General features: G+C 38.3%; 1 protein-coding gene across 1 annotated transcript in view; it reads right to left on the bottom strand.

Annotated features, from left to right (window-relative positions):
• Window positions 11,988-21,502, bottom strand: part of TMEM167A (transmembrane protein 167A) — a 45,128-nt gene continuing 35,613 nt past the window's right edge. Inside the window, exon 4 of the mRNA XM_005683393.3 lies at window positions 11,988-16,580. Coding sequence (XP_005683450.2) covers window positions 16,510-16,580 — 71 coding nt within the window. The 3' untranslated portion in view covers window positions 11,988-16,509. The remainder of the gene's footprint in view (window positions 16,581-21,502) is intronic.

Genomic DNA, 21,502 nt, shown 5'->3' with positions numbered 1-21,502 from the left:
AGAGTAAGACACAACTTATCAACTAAACCACTACCTTATATATTTTGTCTCCTTAGGTATGTTTCGGAGAAGGCAATGGCACCCCACTCCAGTACTCTTGCCTGGAAAATCCCATGGACAGAGGAGCCTGGTAGGCTGCAGTCCATGAGGTTGCTAAGAGTCAGACACGACTGACTGACTTCACTTTCACTTTTCACTTTCATGCATTGGAGAAGGAAATGGTAACCCACTCCAGTGTTCTTGCCTGGAGAATCCCAGGGACAGGGGAGCCTGGTGGGCTGCCAACTATGGGGTTGCACAGAGTCGGACATGACTGAAGCAACTTAGCAGCAGCAGGTATGTTTATTCCTAGCTATCTTATTCTTTTTGATATGATGGTAAATGGAATTGTTTCCTTAATTTCTCTTTCTGATCTTTTGTTGTTAGTGTATAGGAATGCAAGAGATTTCTGTGTATTAATTTTGTATCCTGCAACTTTACCGAATTTATTAATGATCTCTAGTAGTTTTCTGGTAGCTTTTTAAGGATTTTCTATGTATAGTATCATGTCATCTGCAGAGACAGCTTACTTCTTTTCTAATTTGGATTTTATTTCTTCTCTGATTCCTATGGCTAAGACTTCCCAAATTATGTTGAACAAAGTGGCAAGAGTGGAGAGAGTCCACTCTTTTTTTTCCATTTCTAATTATTATAAATTTTATTTATTATTAAATTTTATTCTAAAAATAAACATGGAAGGTACTAGACCTAGTTAAAAGAAAGCATAGAATTTGATTGAGGGTTTCTAAGATGGACTTGCATAAATGGAGGTATATACCCTGATATCACAGTGTTATAAATATGAAATCTTTATCAAATTAGTATATGAATTTACTGTAAATATTTGGCAAATCGATACAATCATATCATTGTCCTATTCCTGATACTAGATGAAATGCTTTCAGCTTTTCACTACTGTGAATGATGTTAGCTGCGAATGATGTTAGATGTGAGTTTGCCATATACGGTCTTTACTATATTGAGATAAGTTTCCCCATGCCCACTTTCTGAAGAGTTTTTCATAAAAGGATGTTGAATGTTATTAAAAGCTTTTAATTAAATTAAAAGCTGTATCTATTGAGATAATCACATGGCTTTTATTCTTCAGTTTATTATTGTATCACAATGATTGATTTGCAAATATTGATGAATCCTTGGATCCTTGGGATAAATCCCACTTGATCATGGTGTACAATCCTTTTAGTATATTGCTATATTTGGTTTGGCAGTTTTTTTTGTGGAGAATCTGTGTCCATGTTCATCAGTGATACTGGCCTGTATTTGTGTGTGTGTGTGTGGTATCTTTTGTCTGATTTTGGTATTAGAGTGATGCCTCATGGAATAAACTTGGGAGTGTTTGTTCTTCTGCAAAATTTTGGAAGAGTTTCAGAAAGATAGGTGTTATCTTTTCTCTAAATGTTTGATAGAATTGAACTATGAAGCTATCTGGTCCTACACTTTCACTTTTGGGGAGTTTTTAAATTACTGTTTCAATTTCAGTACACATGATTGGTCTGTTCATATTTCTTATTATGTTTCTTCCTGGTTCAGTCTTAGAAGGTTGTACCTTTCTAAGAATTTTTCTATTTCTTCTAGGTTGTTCATTTTATTGACATATAGTTGCTTGTAGTAGTCTCTTATAACCCTTTGTATTTCTGTGGTGTTGGTTGTAACTTTTTTCATTTCTTTTTTTTTCTTCTCCCACTTTTTTTTTTTCCCCACTCCTGAACCCCCCTCCCACCTCCCTCCCCATACCATCTCTCTGGGTCATCCCAGTGCACCAGCCCCAAGCATCCTGTATCCTGCATCGAACCTAGACGGGCGATTCATTTCTTATATGATATTATACATGTTTCAATGCCATTCTCCCAAATCATCCCACCCTCTCCCTCTCCCACAGAGTCAAAAAGTCTGTTCTGTACATCTGCGTCTCTTTTGCTGTCTTGCATACAGGGTATCGTTACCATCTTTCTAAATTCCATATATATGTGTTAGTATACTGTATTGGTGTTTTTCTTTCTGGCTTACTTCACTCTGTATAATCGGCTCCAGTTTCATCCACCTCATTAGAACTGATTCAAATGTATTCTTTTTGATGGCTGAGTAATACTCCATTGTATATATGTGTATATATGTTACATTTCTAATTTTATTGATTTGAATGCTCTCCCTCTTTTTTGTTGATGAGTATGGCTAGAATTTTGTCAATTTTATCTTTTCTAAGAACTAGCTTTTAGTTTCATCAGTGTTCATCAGTGATACTGGCTTGTAATATTTTGCTATTGTTTTGTCTCTACTTCTTTTACGTCTTCCCTGATCTTTATAATCGTTTTCCTTCTACTAACCGGTTTTGTTCTTCTTTCTCTAGTTGCTTTATGTGTAAGTTAGGATGTTTATTTGAGATTTTTCTTGTTTCCAGGTAAGACTGTATTGCTATAAACTTCCCTCTTAGAATGGCTTTTGCTGTATCCCATAAGTTTGGGGTCATGATGTTTTTATTGTCATTTGTCTCTAGGTGTATTTTGTTTTCTCTTTGATTTCTCTAGTGATCACTGGTTATCTAATAAATATTGTTTAGCCTCCACGTTTGTGTTTTTTATAGTTTTCTTTTCTTATAATTTACTTCTAATATCGTAGTGTTGTGGTTGGAAAAGATGCTAGTTATGATTTTAATTTTCTTAAATTTACTAAGGTTTGCTTAGGGGCCCAGCATGTGATCTATCCTGGAGGATGAAAAAAAAAATGTATATTCTGCTGCTTCCAGATAGAGTGTTTAAAAAATATCAATTATGTTCATCTGGCCTAATGTGTCATTTAAGATCTGTGTCTCCTCATTGATTTTCTGTCTGTATGATCTGTCCACTGGTGAAAGTGGGATGTTAAAGTCCCCTACTATTATTGTGTCGCTGTAGATTTCTCCTTTTATGGTTGGTAGCATTTGCCTTACATATGTGGTGCTCCTATGTTGGGGGCATATATTTTCTTGGGTTGATCCCTTGATCATTATGTAGTATCCTTCTTTCTCTTGTAACAGTCTTTATTTTAAAGTCTATGAGTGTTTCTCCTCCAGCTTTCGATTTCTATTTGCCTGGGATGTCTTTTTCCATCTGCTCATTTTTAGTCTGTGTGTGTTCATAGATCTGAAGTGGGTCTATTGTAGAGGGCATATATACAGGTTTTGTTGTGTATCTATTCAGCCTGTCTATGTCTTTTGGTTTGAGCATTTAATTCAGTTACATTTATGGTAATTATTAAAATGTATGTTCTTATTGCCATTTTGTTCAGTTCAGTTCAGTTCAGTCACTCAGTTGTGTTCGACTCTTTGAGACCCCACAGACTGCAGCACACCAGGCCTCCCTGTCCATCACCAACTCCCTGAGTTTACTCAAACTCTTATGTCCATTGAGTCGGTGATGCCATCCAACCATCTTATCCTCTGTCATCACCTTCTCCTCCTGCTTTGAATCTTTCCCATCATCAGGGTCTTTTCAAATGAGTCAGTTCTTCGCATCAGGTGGCCAAAGTATTGGAGTTGCAGCTTCAGCACCAGTCCTTTCAATGAATATTCAGGACTGATTTCCTTTCGGATGGACTGGTTGGAACTCCTTGCAGCCCAAGGGACTCTCAAGAGTCTTCTCCAACAACATAGTGAAAAAGCATCAATTCTTCGTTACTCAGCTTTTTTTATAGTTCAACTCTCACATCGATACATGACTACTGGAAAAATCATGGTCTTGACTAGACGGACCTCTGTTGGCAAAGTAATCTCTCTGCTTTTGATGCCATCTAGGTTGGTCATAACTTTTCTTCCAAGGAGCAAGCGTCTTTTAATTTCATGGCTGCAGTCACCATCTGCAGGGATTTTGAAGCCCAAGAAATATAAGTCTGTCACTGTTTCCATTGTTTACCCATCTATTTGCCATGAAGTGACGTGACCAGATGCCATGATATTAGTTTTCTGAATTTTGAATTTTAAGCCAATTTTGTCACTCTCTTTCACTTTCAAGAGGCTCTTTAGTTCTTCTTTGCTTTCTGCCATAAGGGTGGGGTCATCTGCTTATCTGAGGTTATTGATATTTCTCCCGGCAATCTTGATTCCAGCTTGTGCTTCATCCAGCCAGTCATTTCTCATAATGTATTCTGCATATAAGTTAAATAAGCCGGATGGCAATGTACAGCCTTGATGTAACCTTTCCCAATTTGGAACCAGTCTGTTGTTCCATGTCCAGTTCTAACTGTTGCTTCTTGACCTGCATACAGATTTCTCAGTGGGCAGATAGGGTGGTCTGGTATTCCCATCTCTTTAAGAATTTTCCACAGTTTATTGTGATCCACACCGTCAAAGGCTTTGGTGTAGTCAATTAAGCAGAAGTACGTTTTTCTGGAAATCTCTTGCTTTTTTCTATGATCCATCAGATGTTGGCAATTTGATCTCTGGTTCCTCTGCCTTTTCTAAATCCAGTTTGAACAGCTGGAAGTTCATGGTTCATGTACTGTTGAAGTCTGGCTTGGAGAATCTTGAGCATTTCTTTGCTAGTGTGTGAAATGAGTGCAAATTGTGCAGTAATTTGAAGAGTCTTTGTCATTGCCTTTCTTTGGGATTGGAATGAAAACAGACCTTTTCCAGTCACGTGGCCAGTGCTGTTTTCCAATTTGCTGGCATACTGCATGCAGCCCTTTCACAGCTTCATCTTTTAGGATTTGCAATAGCTCAACTGGAATGCCATTTTGTTAACTGAGTGAGTGAGTGAAGTCGCTCAGTCGTATCTGACTCTTTGTGACCCTGTGGACTGTAGCCTACCAGGCTTCTCCGTCCATGGGATTCTCCAGGCAAGAATACTGGAGTGGGTTACCATTTCCTTCTCCAGGGGATCTTCCTGACCCAGGGATTGAACCCGGGTCTCCTGTGTTGGAGGCAGACGCTTTAACCTCTGAGCCACCAGGGAAGCAATTTCTATTTTGTTAATTATGCAGATTTTTAAATGTTTGTTTCTACCCTTCCTCTTCTGTTCTCTTCTCTTGTGCATTGATGACTAACTTTAGTGTCGTGTTTGGATTGCCTTTTTTTGGTGCGTGTATCTATTGTGTTTGGATTGCCTTTTCTGTTTTGTGTGTGTATCTATTGTAGCTTTTTGGCTTGTGATTCCCATTATGCTTTGATATACCAGTCTCTATGTATACAAGGTTGTGTTAAGTTGTTGGCCTCTTAATTTCAAATGCATTTCCAATATCCTGCATTTGTACTTTCCTAGCTTCTCAATTGCTGGTTTAGGTATCATTCATGTGTGAATGATTTCCTACATGCCTTTACTAGTGAGCTTTCCCATTCCTTTTGGTGTATTTTTCATTTTAGTTATTCTATTGTTCATCTCTGTTTGTCTGTTAAATCTTTTTTATTAAACAACTCTTGTGTCTTTTAAATCTGTGCCTCCATTCTTTTTCCAAGATCTTGAGTCATCTTCACTATCATTACTCTAAATTCTTTTTTCAGGTAGCTTGCCTGCCTCTACTTCATTTAGTTGTTCTTGGGGATTTTGATCTTGTTCCTTCATCTCAAATACACTCTTCTGCCATCTTATTCTGTCTCATTTTCTGGTCTCCTTTCTGCTGACTGCAGGATGGTATCTCCTCTTGTTTCTGTGCCTGCCCCTGGGTGGGTGAGTTTTGTCCCGGAGTTTGTTCAGACTTCCTGGTGGGAGGGACTGATGCCTGCTCACTGATGGGGGTTAGGTCTTGTCCTTCAGGTGGGAAGGGCTATCAAATAGTATGTTTAGAGGTGGCTGTGCAATCACTAGTTTCAGACTGTCTGATGATGGATGGTGCTGTATTCCTATTCTGCTGATTGTTTGGTCTGAAGCATCAGGAGCCTGTAGCTGTTGGGTAGGACCAGGTCTTGATGCCAAAATTGTGACCTTTGGGAACGCTTACTCTAATCAATATTCTGAGGCCTCTGCCACCAGTGTTCCCCCACCTCACAGCCCCCTGGCGAGCTACAGCCTGTCCCCGCTTCCCTAGGCAACCCTCCCAAGCCTTGTAGGTAGGTTTGGCCCAGGCTCCTGTGGAATTTCTGCTTTGGACTTGGTCCCAGTGCATATATATCCTTGTGTGCACCCTTCCAAGAGTGGAGTCGCTATTTCCCTCAGTCTTATGGAGCTCTTTCACTCAGCCCTACTGCCTTCAAAGTCAAGTGCTTTGGGGATCCCTCCTCCAGATACCAGACCCTCAGGCTGGGAAACCTGACATGGGGCTCAGAGCTCTCACTCATGTTGGGGAACCTGTGATACAATTATTTTCCAATGTGTGGGTCACCCACTCAGTGGGTATGGAATTTGCTTATACTGCTAAAGCGCCCCTCATCCCATCTCATTTTGGCTTTTTCTTTGTCTTTGGGTATACACTATCATTTTTGGTAGGTTCAAGTCTTTTTTGTCAATGGTTGTTCAGGAGTTGTGATTTTGTTTTCATGAAAGGAGGTTAGGCCAAATCCTTTTACTCTGCTATCTTGTTCAGGAATCTTCCATGATGTATTGTTAAATGAGGAGGGTACAAAAACAAGTATTTTGTCCTAGTTTGTAAAAATAAATTGTATGCTTTACCTCTACATGCATGTCTTTACATGACTATCTTTATATGAATTGTTAATGGTAGTTGTTTTTAGACTGTTAGGATTACTGGAAACTTTTTTCTTTCTTTTTGTGTATTTGTATTTTTAAGTTTTCTGTAATCCATAGATTTAACTTTTGTAGTGAGAAAAAAAACTGAAGGGCCTCATTGCACCATCTCTCAACCAGAAGACTTATCATTTAGAGGTTACCATTCTCTTAAAAGGCAGAAATTTCAATAATTTCAATAGCAGAAATTAGAAATATCTCCCACTGAGTGACTCATACTATTCTAGGATGATGAGGGGTAAGGGGCGGCTACATTATAAGCATATTGCCTTGGATTTTTGCAAGTAAAAACATTTGGATGGCAGAGAGTAGGGGGGAATGATTAGCAATTAAAGCCCTAAAAGTTATTTTCTTTATATTTTTTTACTCCTTCTTTTCTTTCAAGTTGATGTGGACATTTCCCTTGGCATGGTGTAGCTAATAGATGAGCTGATTCTTGCTGATATTCAGAGTAAGTTAATCTCATGATTAGGCTACAAAAAAAGGTAACAAGCACATGCTTCCTGAATATTTTCTACTGAAATAACCACTGTTGTAATCACATTCTGTCTCCCATAACTCTTTAAAATGATCAAAGTGAGCCCTCACAGAGTTTCTGGCAAGGTGAATTCCTGTGTACATTTCACAAAGTACAACTTCCAAGCACAGTGGGGTTTCCAAGAATATGCCTGGAAAAAATCAAATGAATCTTCACTCTCTACGAGCTCTGTCTCTGTTTAACCAACTGCTGAGAAATATAAGTGGGAGCCAGTGAAGAACAACCTGTTCTATAAATACAGGCTAGTCATTAGTTTTTAGAGTTGGTCAAGCTTTTAAAGATCATCAAACTCCAATCTGAGAAAGATAAGACTTTCCCCAAAGTTCTGTATCTATTGTACAGATGGAGGCTCCCTTATCACCATTTTCCCACTATATAAGTGAAGGAGAACGGAGTTCATTTTCTTAAGCTGAAGTTCTATTACCTCACTCTATCTCTCATTATGCCTTTTGGTATTTATGCTACAACTGCAACTATGATATACCTCAGTGGCAGGAAAAAGTGGAGTAGGTTTTGTAATATGAGCTATACCTAGATTATGTGAATGAGAATATTAAATCTGGCTTCCCTGGTGGCTCAGATGGTAAAGCGTCTGCCTGCAATGTGGGAGACCAGGGTTTGATTCCTGGGTCGGGAAGATCCCCTGGAGAAGGAAATGGCAATCCACTCCAGCACTCTTGCCTGGAAAATCCCATGGGTGGAGGAGCCTGATAGGCTACAGTCCATGGGGTCGCAAAGAGTTGGACACAACTGAGTGACTTCACTTTATTAAATATTTTATTTTTTAATAAATAAAAATTTATTTATTAATATTAAATACTCAATGATATGTATGCTTAGTCACTCAGTTGTGTCTGACTCTGTGACCCCATGGGCTGTAGCCCAACAGGCTTCTCTGTCCATGGGATTCTCCAGGCAAGAACACTGGAGTGGGTTGCCATTTCCTACTCACAGGGATGTGTCCCCTTTCAAAAAAAATTAAGCAAAAGAATCCAGTTCATTTCAGTTTTAAATATCAACAAGTTTATTTTCTGAGAGCCAGTTTCTCTAGATGTCTAGAACTAAAAGACAACATTTTTGGATGGATAGAAAAAGTCCCTATGAAATAGACAGTGTTAATATGCTTAAGTAGAAAGAAACCATCTGTAGAATTAGTGATACATGACTAAGGTTCTGTAAAGTCTGCTGGTGTACCAGCGCTAGCTCACCAGTACCTTCCAAAGACCACTTATTTCCTTGTAACTCCATTGGGTGTGATTCAGAGTGTCCAAGATCATCTATCATTTTGTTGGACTTCTTCAGTCCCTCTGCTTCATGGCTGAGCTATTTATGTAACATTATTCCACATGGGAAAGCCCAGCTGTTAAAGTTTTAGAATCAGGAATAAGAACATATTTTTATTAGATCTTTCATCTTGTCTACAGTGTGTTTTTCTTGGTTTAAATATAAAAACAGTATGCTAGCTTCTCTGCCATAACTCACTCTCCTGTACATGTCTTTGGAGGGGGAGAATGCCTGTGTTGCACTTCAGGGGTTCCAGAAGGAGGCTTATATAAAACTGAATCTGAAACCAATGTGGGGGATTGTATAGTCACCTGTTGAGTCTGAACTCATATGCCTGGGGTAGGCACTGCAGAGGTAAAAAACAACTACTACTATGGATTGGTAGGAGCAAGGGAAGCATGTGAGTCAAAGAGGAGTTTAGGGGGTTAGAAAGTTTCAATAATAGAAGGCATGTTGTACTATTTACAAAAATAAACTCAGAGAAGCAGATTTAGAAGGGATAAACAGCTTTGTTTCAAAAATGTTTTGAATTGCTGGGAGGCAATCCAAGTGGGTCTTAAGAGGGTGTGATGCCCTTGTAATGTGTCAGCCTGGTTGATACATTGCAAGCTTGGCCATCCTACATTTTCTAGAATTCTGTTTCTCAGTTTCTTATACAGTTTGGTTTGAGTGGGCTAAGTGACAGTCTCATGTGAAATTTGGGGGCAAAGGTGAAGCTACCACCATTTTGTTAGTTCACACAGGTTGTCACAGATGCACTAACCTTGTTAGCATGAGGCAACGGCTTGACCTATAACTATTCCACTTTCTCCTCCAGTTTTTCTGAAACTGAAAATTGTGTTTAGCTCCGAAGTGATGGGCACTGGTTTCCTTCTGCAACATCCACAGCACCAAGATTAGAGCAGTAATAACTTACATGGGTTGCAGCCCATCCTGAAGCTTCTTGCCTGTCCTTCCATATTACCTACCCTGTGCATTTTGGTTGCAATATGAGATCCAAGGACAGCCTTATAGACCCTATACCTCTAATTTCATAATCAGGTATTGATTCATCCTTTATATGAGTCTCCCAGCCTTTTCTATGGCTTAAAGCAACTGCATAATTTGCTCTGTTTTTCTGTTTAACTTACACCAGCCTTTGTCTCAGTTCATGCTAGTTTCTTATCAATTTCTTCACCTCAAGTCCCAAGTTCTTTCCCATCTCTCAGTCAAGTATGCTGTTCCTTCTGACTCCTGGCTGATGCTCTTTTCATCTGCAAGTTTTAGCCCAGTCATCAACTTTATGGACTGGCTTTCTCTGACTACTCCATCTAAATCACTCATTGGTGTCTTCAAGGTCCTTACTAGAGGTTGTGTATGCTTACCTAATTATTTTGGTTAGCTGGTCTTCACTAGATTCTAGGTTCTGTGATAGCAGCTTTGTCTTGTTCCACATTGGATACACTGACCCTGGCACACAGCCAATTCTCAAAGGATTCTTCTAGAAACAGAAAAGGAGTTATGAAGGAATCTACCTTGTGTGGCAGACATGTAAGAGGGATTACTTTTCTATTTCTTGGGCTTATAAAGATTATCCTCAATTCTACCCTTATTTCTGTTCTTCATTGCAAGTCAAATTAATTGCCCAGCGATTCAGGAGCCATCTCAATAGTTTTCTGTCGTTTCCAAATGTTAACAGATTCAATTACACCTCTTTCAAGGGATGCTTGTGCAGGGCAATTCTTAAATATAAAAACTAGTATTGGAGTTGCCAGTTGAGTATGACTGCAGTTTTAAGTTATGGGTTTAGAACTACTGTTACTATGTTATTTTGGCTTTGATTCAGTCAAAGCTCAGAAGAGTGACCCATTAGAGATCTGAATGAGGTTTAGATTACATACTCGTAAAACTAAACTTTCTAAAAACTCATCCAACTTTATTATCCTATATTTTGCATTCTACAGCTCTCTTAATTTCATACTGTAAACTTCTTAAACATATTTTGTGAGTCAAAGTATTCTCATCACTTTCCAAGATTTAATAAGAGTTTCCTCCATTTGGGAATAACGTTAGCTACAAAGCGACCAAAGAATAAACAATACTTTTATTAAATAAAATCAAAAGGAAAATCCTATCCTCTTTTGCAAAGGCCCTAATGAAATGTTACAGTGTTCTGTCTTTTGAACTTTGTCTCCAATGTCAAATCTTTGGTGTTAAACCTTAAGTTTGCAGATCTCTTTAAAACTTCACTACTGCAAACATTCCTTTTTTGATTCCTTCTTGAAACACCTTATGCCTTAAATGTATCTTTATTCCTTTTAAAGCAGCTTAGTATCTTTGTAAATTATTTTTCCAGCATACTACTTGATCAAAAATACTGAAGTGGCTTATAAATTGTACATTTTGGCAATTTGGGTACAAAACCTCAATCACGACACATTTGCTCCTAGGCTACTTCCTTTGCCAAATAAAGCTTTAACAATAGTGGTGTCTGGCTATTTTGCAGTTTCTGTGTGTTCTCATTCTCTACAAAGTATGTGTGAAGTGACTTACCCTTATTTCCAATATTATGTTTCTCTTTTTTTCCCTCCCAGCAATTCTGTTATGGTTGAGGATATTAATGCAAACCCTTTGAACAGAAAACAGATTTTGCTTTCCTACTATGTTAAACTCAATAGTCTCAAGCAAAGCCATTTTGAATTCTTGTGACGTAAGTTGAAAATCAGAAATTTAGTGATTTTTCTTTAGTCTTATATCAACTGGTAGTTACAATGAAGCAGTGAGGGTGATTTAAAGTATACATTGAAGATACAACTAGGATATTGTTTTTCTATTTGTATCTGAAGTACTTTTAGAGTTCTAAACTCAACTAAAAATATAGTTGTTGCAATTTCACTTGGTTAAGTCAATTCTTTCCAGCAACAGGTCTAACAAAGATTTGTTTGTGTAAATCGAGGGCTGGGAAGATAACAGTAGAAAGACCATGCTATCCAAAGCAAGGCACATAGTACATGTATGTTTTTTCATATTTTTCAACAAATGGTATAAATTGGCTAAATAGTCTCGCTCTGATGGATACTGCTCAGATTTTGATAGCTGCTTGCCAGAATATTTGGGCATCTGAAGGCTCTTAGTTGAGGACAGGTTGAAAGTAACTTTCAACAATTAACTGTCACTTTCACTAAGAATCAGATGTCCAATCTCTGGAGGGAATTCATGACTTCGTGTTTAGTCATTTAGACTCTTGAAGGCTCACTCAAAGAAACAGCAATATAATACTATAGACTGAATGGCTTTAAGATGCAAAACAATATAAAAACTCCCCGAAGCCAAACCTGACCAGCCACAAATTAAAATGCAGGCAAAACAGAAACATATCTATTTGTATCCTACTCAAAAGCTGGCAATTTCAATACTTTTAACTTCTAAAACAATCTTTATTCATCTGACAAAAGACAAAAGTAGGAGGCTCTTGCGAGTTCATGTTGATTTTTATTACACACCACAGACATGTACACTAACCAGAGAGTAGGATGCTTCTTTGTACTCTCAAAAACCACAGGAGATGTATTTCTACCTACCCTCTTTTTTGCAATACTGGAGTGGCATTTCAGATTACCATCTTGGAACTGGTTTAGGGCAAAGTAAAGGAAACCATGAAAGGCAATATATATAGCATAATCATGAGCTATTTTTGGAAGCTAGTACTATCTATTACTTCTATAGTAGCAGACTGAGAATAACAGGGTGCAGTATTAAAAATGCTATTACTCGGGTATTAATTTTGTTGTTTAGTTGCTAAGTCGTTTCCGACTCTTTTGAGACCCCATGGACTGAACCCTGTTAGGCTTCTCTGTCCATGGGACTTCCCAGGCAAGAATACTGGAGTGGGTTGCCATTTCCTTCCCTAAGGGATCTTCCCAACTGAGGGATCGAACCTGCGTCTAATGCACTGCAGGCAGATTCTTTACCACTGAGCCACTAGGGACGCCACTTCTTTTGTTCATCTACTCTCATTAGATAACAGGGAAAGTAAAAAAAGGGGGTCCGTAAGAATCTTTCATTCTTGTTTTCAATTTCCTGTGATACAGTATCTTCTCAAAGGCTTTGAAAGGAGCACATCTCCTTGTTTAGACCGAAAAGATTGGAAATCTCTTCTGTGCACCCAGGAAACGCAGAAATTACAACTACCTTCACTTGTGCACCTGTGCTTTAATAATCCTGACTACTCTTGGCATTGATACAGTATGAGCTACAAAGTTCCTAAGACTATCTGACCTCACTTGTAAGTCACCTTGCCTTTATATGCTATGCATGTGTCTCCGAAGAGGATACTATTGTATTCTTGGTCCAAAATAAGGTCGGCATGGATATATTCAATCTTTTTTACACATACATCAAGCGAGCAATTTTATTTTTTTCCTGAATTTTTTCTTTTTTGTCAGGCAGGAGGAAACACATTCCACTTCAATTTTGAGGTAGGTAATAGGTGGTAATGAGAAAAATACAAGACCCTCTAGGATCTAACCTCTCCACCTTTCTAGGCTTATGTCTTAATGTAGTTGATCCTTGAACAGTGAGGGGGTAAGGGGTGCTGACCCTCTATGCAGTCCAAAATCTATGCATATCCTACAGTCTGCCCTCCGTAACTCCGGTTCCATATCTGCAGATTCAACCAACTTGGGATCGTTTATTACTAAAGCATTTACTACTGAAAAAAACCCAATATGTAAGTGGAGCTACACAGTTACAACCTGTGTTGTTCACGGCTCAACTCCACTTCCCAAGTGGCTTTCACAACAATCAAGGTACTGATAGTCCATAATATATATATCCCTGGTGCATCTGCATATTGCTCTTAAATTCAGTTTAAGCATGCTTCTCTGGAAGGAAGTTCATATCTCTGATTGAACTATCACCTTTTTGTTTTCTTCTAGAATCCTAGTACTATCTTGGTAATAAATGCTATCATATTGTACTTCATATAAATAACCTCATTTCTCTCTCACCCGCTACATTATGAACCACTAGAGTGAAGAAACTGTACTTGTCTTTCTGTCTTCACCGATAATAGACTGAAGGCATTCTACTAATGCCTCTTAAAAATGTTGAAATATAAATATTCTATTTACAAGTGCTAGGTTTTTTCACAAAACTAGCCAGACATCTGTTCATTTTTGACTTTGTGAACTTAGAGAAGTTAATTCATTCAAACCTCTATTTTGTCCTAGGTTAGAACTAGATCGATCTGCATTTTACTAAGATTATGGTGTCTATTACAAATTACATTCTACTTTCCCCAGCTTTATAAAAGGGCTATTTTGAATTTGATGATGCAAAGAACATTCAGGATAGTAGTGCCTGGCACAGCAGCGTAAGCATTAACAGGATACTGGACTTGTATCTAAACTTTTTTAAGCCACAGATGGACTTCAACAGACTATGTGTTCTTTTGACTGATCATCTTTTTATGATTGCCTGGAAAGAAGACATGCTCCTGCCATTGATACAGCTGAGGCCAATCAGGAATTAAACATCAACACAAACATTCCAGGCAGGCTGGAATCAAGATTCTGGAGCCAGGAAGGAGATTAGGGAGAGTATTCAAACCTAGTAAACTGTGGACTTTACTGCCCATCATCCCATCCGGTCTTGCACCAAGACTGTGTGATACAGGCAGAACCTCTGATGTTTAAATTGATCCTTAATCCTCTTCTGCAACCTGCTAAGACCACAAAAGGAGTATCTGAATATTCTGTGGACTACTTAACTATCTACTCTGCCCTTTAGGTTAGAAAACAGGATTCAGTGGTAACTCTTTGAAAAAAAAAAAAAAAAAAAGAATATGCTGACTGCCTTTCCCGCCCCCCCCACAGAATCCTGTGATTTTTTCCCCACCTCCCACAGATTTTATGTTTCAAAAAGTCAGAATGGAGTCAGAAATAAGCTGCTTCCCACTTTGTTCAGCACCTATACACAGTAAAAAAAAAATGCTTATATGCTGCCATAAATTTTCCAAAGAAATTATTTCTACCTCTACTTCCACCTACCTCCTCTGAAATGCCAACTTAAAGAGATATGTATGGCAAAACCAATACAATATTGTAAAGTAATTAACTGCCAATTAAAATAAATTTATATTTTAAAAAGATATACTAGAACTGATTACCTAGAATATTCTTGCCCTCTTCATATTAGATTTGTGTTAGTAAACAACTAAAAAAGTTAGGTGACATAGCTTTAGGAAAATCTAGCTGGCAGCAGAGTTGGACAACAGATGGTCACTCAGAAACTAGACTCAGGAAGGTTACTTATTCTCTGTATGCTGATAAGAGTTCTATTTTGGGGAATACCCTGAAAATCCTTGACCTAATGCAACAGCCCAAGAGACAGTGCAGGTAGGAACAATTATCATAACCTGATTACCTGTCTAAGGCAAAATATACCATTTAAAATCAGCTATATAAGCCAGAAATGTACAATAAACAAAGATACTGATAGCCTACAGAAGCTTTCATCTTTTGCAAACAAACAAACAAACAAACAAAAAACAAACCAGCAACATGTAACAAGACTTTCTTAGATGTTTCCTAGAATTCTTACTAAGCACCTTAAAGTAGTCATAAAAATAAGTGACTTTTAGGTCCGTACTCTGTTTCTGCAGAAAGAGCTACTGGCAGGCTCATTTTATAATAATTCCAAACAGTTTTTTCTTAAAAAAAAAAAAAAAAAAAAAAAAGGTTTAGTCTTATCTTTATGGCAAGTAATAGCTGACAACAGTATCTAATTAAAACTGTAACAGGCAATTTTTAGCTAAGAAGCTCTCCTTAGTTTTGAAATTTTAACTGAATTTTGGTTGAACCTTAAATGTTAACCATAAATGTGTAATAACTGCTCTACTACAAAATCTGTAGGTCACATTTCCAAAAATCCTGTTGCCTGGATAAAAATTACTGAAGGTTTTCCTTTATCAATAAAACTCAAAGACATTTTTGCCATGGCATATGGTAAGTAGATTTGAAAGCTGTTTATCATCACTTACTAAGTTATACAAGATTCCAGTTCAAGTTGATATAGAAAACATAAACTAGATTGAGAGCAATGTATTAAAAAAACAAAAACACAGTTTGTATTTTGGGGTAATTAAAATGTACAGACCTAACACTAAAAAGAATGAAAAACACATCCAAGATTATCATTCTGTAATTGTTCTGTTTAGCTCTTTTTACTCTAAGCATGTAGTCTTATTTGCAGAATGACAGCTGGTCAAATTTTTGCTAAGACATTTATCCATACTTAACCAGAGGTTTCAGAGATAATAACACCAGTCAGGTATTCTGAATTATTTTATGTTAAATAGGAACATTTTCTCAATAGTCTTAACATTTCCTCTAAAGTCACATCTGTCCTCCTCCTCAAGAACTACAGAGGCTTGTTTTAAATAGTTCAAACACCTGTAGTAAACCCCATATTGCTAGGAGCAGAGGTACTCTGGTTAATGCTCAAAATGGCCAGAGGGAAAGCCAGCATTATTAAATATGAATGCAATCCTTACCAGCACAAACTGAAACCCACCCCCCCCAATCAAAAAGCTAGTCCAAAAAAAAAGGTCTCACTCTATAAACATTTATCATTTCCAAATCACAGTGAAAGGAACTTGAATAATTCACCAGTTTTGTTTTCTACTATGTGCCTTAAAGATACCTCACTAAAAACTGGTATCTGGCACAACAGAATGACAGATGCAGACTGTAATATTGTAGCGACAGTACTGAGGTTGATTGTTACAGACATATTTCAACTCTATGTAGTAAATGTTACATCCTAATTATTTATATAGAACATTGGTCCAATAACAAAAATAGAGAACAGCAGCTGAAAGTGTAGCTCATTCAATGTTCAGGGGTCAACCATTCTTTCCATTATTTTCGGCAGATCAGTCCCTTTTTGTCATATTTAAATCTGATGGCGACTGAAGAATTCTGGCATTTTTCCAAGCTACTGTATGAAAAGGATGCTGAAGGCCATCACGATACAGCACACTGCAACATAAGGACTCTTCCGTTCACCTGGTGGAAAAAAGGTAGTTAAACCAAGACAAGATTCTTGCCTATGAAGTCCATACACTTAAGGGCAGGGGCAAAATGAACTACATGCAACATAAAAGGAAGTACACACCAGAATCGACTAAATGATACCGATCTAAGACCACCTCTGTCATGTCTTTAGAAAACACTGGATTAGCCGTTTTAGTGTCACTGCATACACCTACATATTAAAAAATATAGCAAAGAATGCAGGATAGAGACCCAAGAGAAATTATCTCAAAAAACTTGTAAGGGGGAAAAAATAGCATTCCTGAATGAAAATAAACAAGTATTCAATAAAACTGCATTTAAAAAATCAACATCACATAGAATGTTAAAAAACACACACACACACATTAGAGAAGACTAAACTATTTCTGAGATGGATTTTGTATCAAATCTTTTATAGTATAATTACTCTGGGTTAGAGACACGGAACTTAGAACAATCACTTCTGAATTAGTTTTCCCGTTTGTTTAAGGAGTGTCTGTTTATAGCTGGAGAATTTCCTTTGCATGAAGTAGATCTGGAGTTGGCTTGTGCAATTGTCTTGCAAACAGATATCTTGTGATTGTGAGCTAAATCAAACTTATCTTGTTCATTCCTGTTTCTTCAATAATTCCAAGACTGTACAAGGCAGTGGGCATTTTTGTGCTGCCTTGAGGGCACACACGAAAGGAAGAAGGAAGGAAGGAGAAAGAGTAAGGACAGAGTGAGGACATGCTACTTCTAGGAAAAATCCTGAGTATGTACCTGTTCCTTTATAGAAGGGCTTCCCTGGTAGCTCAGAGGTTAAAGTGTCTGCCTGCAATGTGGGGCACCAGGGTTCGATCCCTGAGTTGGGAAGATCCCCTGGAGAAGGAAATGGCAACCCATTCCAGGACTCTTGCCTAGAAAATCCCATGGATGGAGGAGCCTGGTAGGCTACAGTCCATGGGGTCGCAAAGAGTCGGACACAACTGAGCGACTTCACTTTCACCTTCCTTTATAGAGATGGTTTATACTCCCCTCACCTGTGTTTTTTTATGGTGTTTAAAATAATTTCTTTTCTAGTAACTGCTCCTGCTGCTGCTGCTAAGTCGCTTCAGTCATGTCCGACTGTGGGACCCCAGAGACGGCAGCCCGTTAGGTTCCTCTGTCCCTGGGATTCTCCAGGCAAGAACACTGGAGTGGGTTGCCATTTCCTTCTCCAATGCATGAAAGTGAAAAGTGAAAGTGAAGTCACTCAGTCGTGCCCGACCCTTAGCGACCCCATGAACTGCAGCCTACCAGGCTTCTCCATCCATGGGAATTTCCAGGCAAGAGTACTGGAGTGGGTTGCCATTGTCTTTTAGTAACTAAGCTCCTTAATTCACTTAGCTAGGTTAGTTAATTACTTCTGGAAAATGTCAATCTTGATCACTCTTATCAACTAAAACCTTGAAGGTCATTATTTTCAGAGCTCCCTCACTGAGATCATAGGGATACAACTGGTAAGTTTTTTACCTTTTTATCCATTCAATGGCAATATTCATGACACATTTTACACACATGCAAACAAAATAAACATTTGGTGTTTTCCAGAGTGTTCTATCCACAGACATTTAATGAACTGTGTTCCAAATAAACGAAAATTCAGAAAGTGAGAAAATACAGTTTTCACAATATTATCTCAATTGAAAAAAGAAAAAAGAAACTAGGAAATAGTGTTGTTCCTTTTTTTTTTTTAGCAATGCTGATTCTTTCAGAGTAAAAAACTAAAGTTATCCAACAAAACAAGAACAAAAATCAATCAGGTAGATCTTATAAGGAAGCCTGTCCCTCTTTCCATAGGGCTAGATACTCTTATTGTCAAATATAGCCTTCTTAAATACTAAAAGAAGAGATTAATACTGTCCTAAATTTGCCATCTGCTAAAAATTATTTTTTGAGGAAGTTCTTCTCTTCCTCATCCTCCAACTTAGAATACTATGATTTACATATGGGTTTCATTTTCCTGTTTTTAATTTTCTTAAAAGAGATTGCCATGTGGTAGAGCTAAACATCTTTAGTTGAACTAGGGTAAGAACGTTACTTCTTGTCTGGTCTTAGGTCTCTGTAAGTGAATGTGAAACAGTTGCTGTAATGTGATGTGTAACATGATAAGATGGTCTGGCTGGGCCTTTTCCCATTAAAATTGCATCCTTTCTTTGGGGATATATTCTGTGTCAAGATAAGAGAGGAACATGTGGTTGAGAAAGCTGCATATCAGTACCAACATTTTCTAAAACACTTTGCCAAAATGAAAAGCTAACGGTTTTCACATAATTGGCAAAAGTGAATAACCGAATTATTTAACCTATGATATTCATGCAGTCAAGAGAGGAAAATGAAAATACATGGGCAAGCAAAAAAGGAAAAGGCATAGTTTATAATTAGACGTAAAAACAGATAATACTAACAGGCTATCTTTAAGAAAGCTATAAACTAGATGCCTGAAACCTTTACCTACACTTCCAAGCAACAATTGTGAACAAAATCACCTGGATTAGTTACTAATGGAGTTGTACAATGTTTTCTAATTTATTACATAAAAATGGATTTAAAATGCCTTAACATTTTATTCACCATAAGCCAATAACTTTAATGTTCATGACTCTAATCCTGAATATTTATTGGAAGGACTGAAGCTGAAGCTGAAACTCCAATACTTTGGCCACCTGATGCGAACAACCGATTCATTGGAAAAGATCCTGATGCTGAGAAAGATTGAAGGCAGGAGAAGGATGAGATGGTTGGATGGCATCACTGACTCAATGGACATGAGTTTGAGTAAGCTCTGGGAGTTGGTGATGGATAGTGAAGCCTGGCGTGCTGCAGCAGTCCATGGGGTTGGAGAGTCTGACAGGACTGAGTGAGTGAACTGATGAATGAATCCAGTGATATTCTCTATTCCCTCAAACTGTCCATAATGTTCTTTTTTTTTAAATAAATAGCTGATTTACAATGTTTTAGGTATACAGCAAAGTGTTCAGTTATACATCCACATCCATATATATATTTATACATTCTTTTTCAGATTTCCATTAACGACATTACAATATAGTGAATATAGTTCCTTGTGCTATATTGTGCTGTGCTGTGCTTAGATACTCAGTCGTGTCCGACTCTTTGCGACCCCATGAAATGTAGCCTGCCAGGCTCCTCTGTCCATGGGGATTCTCCTGTCAACAATACTGGAGTGGGTTGCCATGTCCTCCTCCAGGGGATCTTTCCAACCCAGGGATCGCCCCAGGTCTCCTGCATTGCAAGCAGATTCTTTGTCTTCTGCGCCACCATAGTAGATACTTGTTATTTATCTATTTTGTATGTAATAGTATTTGTTGATCCTAATTTCCTAATTTATCGCCCCCCTTTGTTTTCAATGTCTGCAAGTCTATTTCTCTTCTGTAAATAAATTCAAGATTCTACTTGCAAGTGGTACAGTATACTTGTCTTCTCTGTCTGACTTACTTCACTTAGTATGATATCTCTAGGTCTATCCAGGCTGCTGCAAATGGCATTATTTCATTCTTTTTTTTTTTTTTTTTTATGGCTGAGTGATATTCTACAGCTGCAATGAACATTGGGGTGCATATATCTTTTCCTTTTCAAATGATGGTTTTCTCTGGATATATGCCAAGGAATGTGATTACTGAATCATATGGTAACTCATTTTTTGTTTAAGGGACCTCCAAACTGTTCTCCACAGTGGCTGTGCCAATTTACAGCAACAGTGCAGGATGGTTCCTTTTTCTCCACGCCCTCTCCACCATTCATTATTCAATGGCCATTGATGATGGCCATTCTGACCAGGGGTGAGGTGATACCTCACTGTAGTTTTGATTTGCATTTCTCTAATAATTAGTAATGTTAAGCATCATTTCATGTGCCTATTCATGTATGTCTTCTATGAAGAAATGTCTATTTAGATCTACCCAATTTTTGACTGGGTTATTTGTTTAATGCATGAGGTTTATTCTTGTCCTTTCTCTTAAAGGACACCCACAAAATTTCACAAGTTTCAGGACCCAGGGCCAAAGCAGTGACTTGATAGGAGCCTCGGTCAGACCTACCTTCTGGTCTTGGAGAATCTCCTGGAGAAGCAGAAGGTGACTGCATCTTACCTTGGGGACACAGACACTAACGGGAGCCATTCTGAATTACTTATGTCATATGGACACTAGCAGGAACCACTGTAGAATCTCTCCTCTAGCTTATGAGTGCTAGGACCCAACTGCGTCCTTGCCCAACAGCCTATAGGTGAGTGCTGAGACACCCCAAGATAAGCAGCCCATCTGGTGAGGACAGAGCCACATCCATCAGCAGACATGCTGCCTTAAGAGCCCACAGCTGCCTCTGAACATGGCCCTATCCACCAGAGGGTTCAGTGCTCCATTCTACTTACCAGCAGGCAAGCACCAGCCCCAGAAACCCATGGAGCCCAGCCCTGCCCTCAGAGAAGCCTGCTCTAGCCTCTGGATCAGCCTCACTCCAACAGGCGGCAGACAATAAACGCTAGAAAACCACAATCCTGCAACCTACAGACTCAGACTGCCCCCTAAGCTCCCATCCCAGCAGGCCAGGCCCTGCCCTGGGTCCAGTTCGGACATGGTCTGGCCCACTAGCAGGCCAAGTTTCAGAACACCCTAGACACCGTACCAAACTGTGTCAGGAACCTCTCCCCACCCCCACCAGTGGTGTTGGGAAAACTAGACAGCTACACTAAAAAAATGAAATCAGAACAGCTAGTTCCTCACACTATATATAAAAATAATCTCAAAATGGATTAAGGACCTAAATGTAGGACTGGAAACCATAAACTCCTAGAAGAAAATAGAGTGGAATACTTTGACATAAATCATATTTTTGGATATCTATCTAAAGGAAACAAAAGCAAAAGTAAA

This window comes from Capra hircus, chromosome 7, assembly GCF_001704415.2.
Source record: "Capra hircus breed San Clemente chromosome 7, ASM170441v1, whole genome shotgun sequence".
Lineage (NCBI taxonomy): Eukaryota > Metazoa > Chordata > Mammalia > Artiodactyla > Bovidae > Capra > Capra hircus.
The sequence above is the reverse complement of the archived record's forward strand: the minus strand, read 5'-3'. Positions and strand labels throughout refer to the sequence as shown.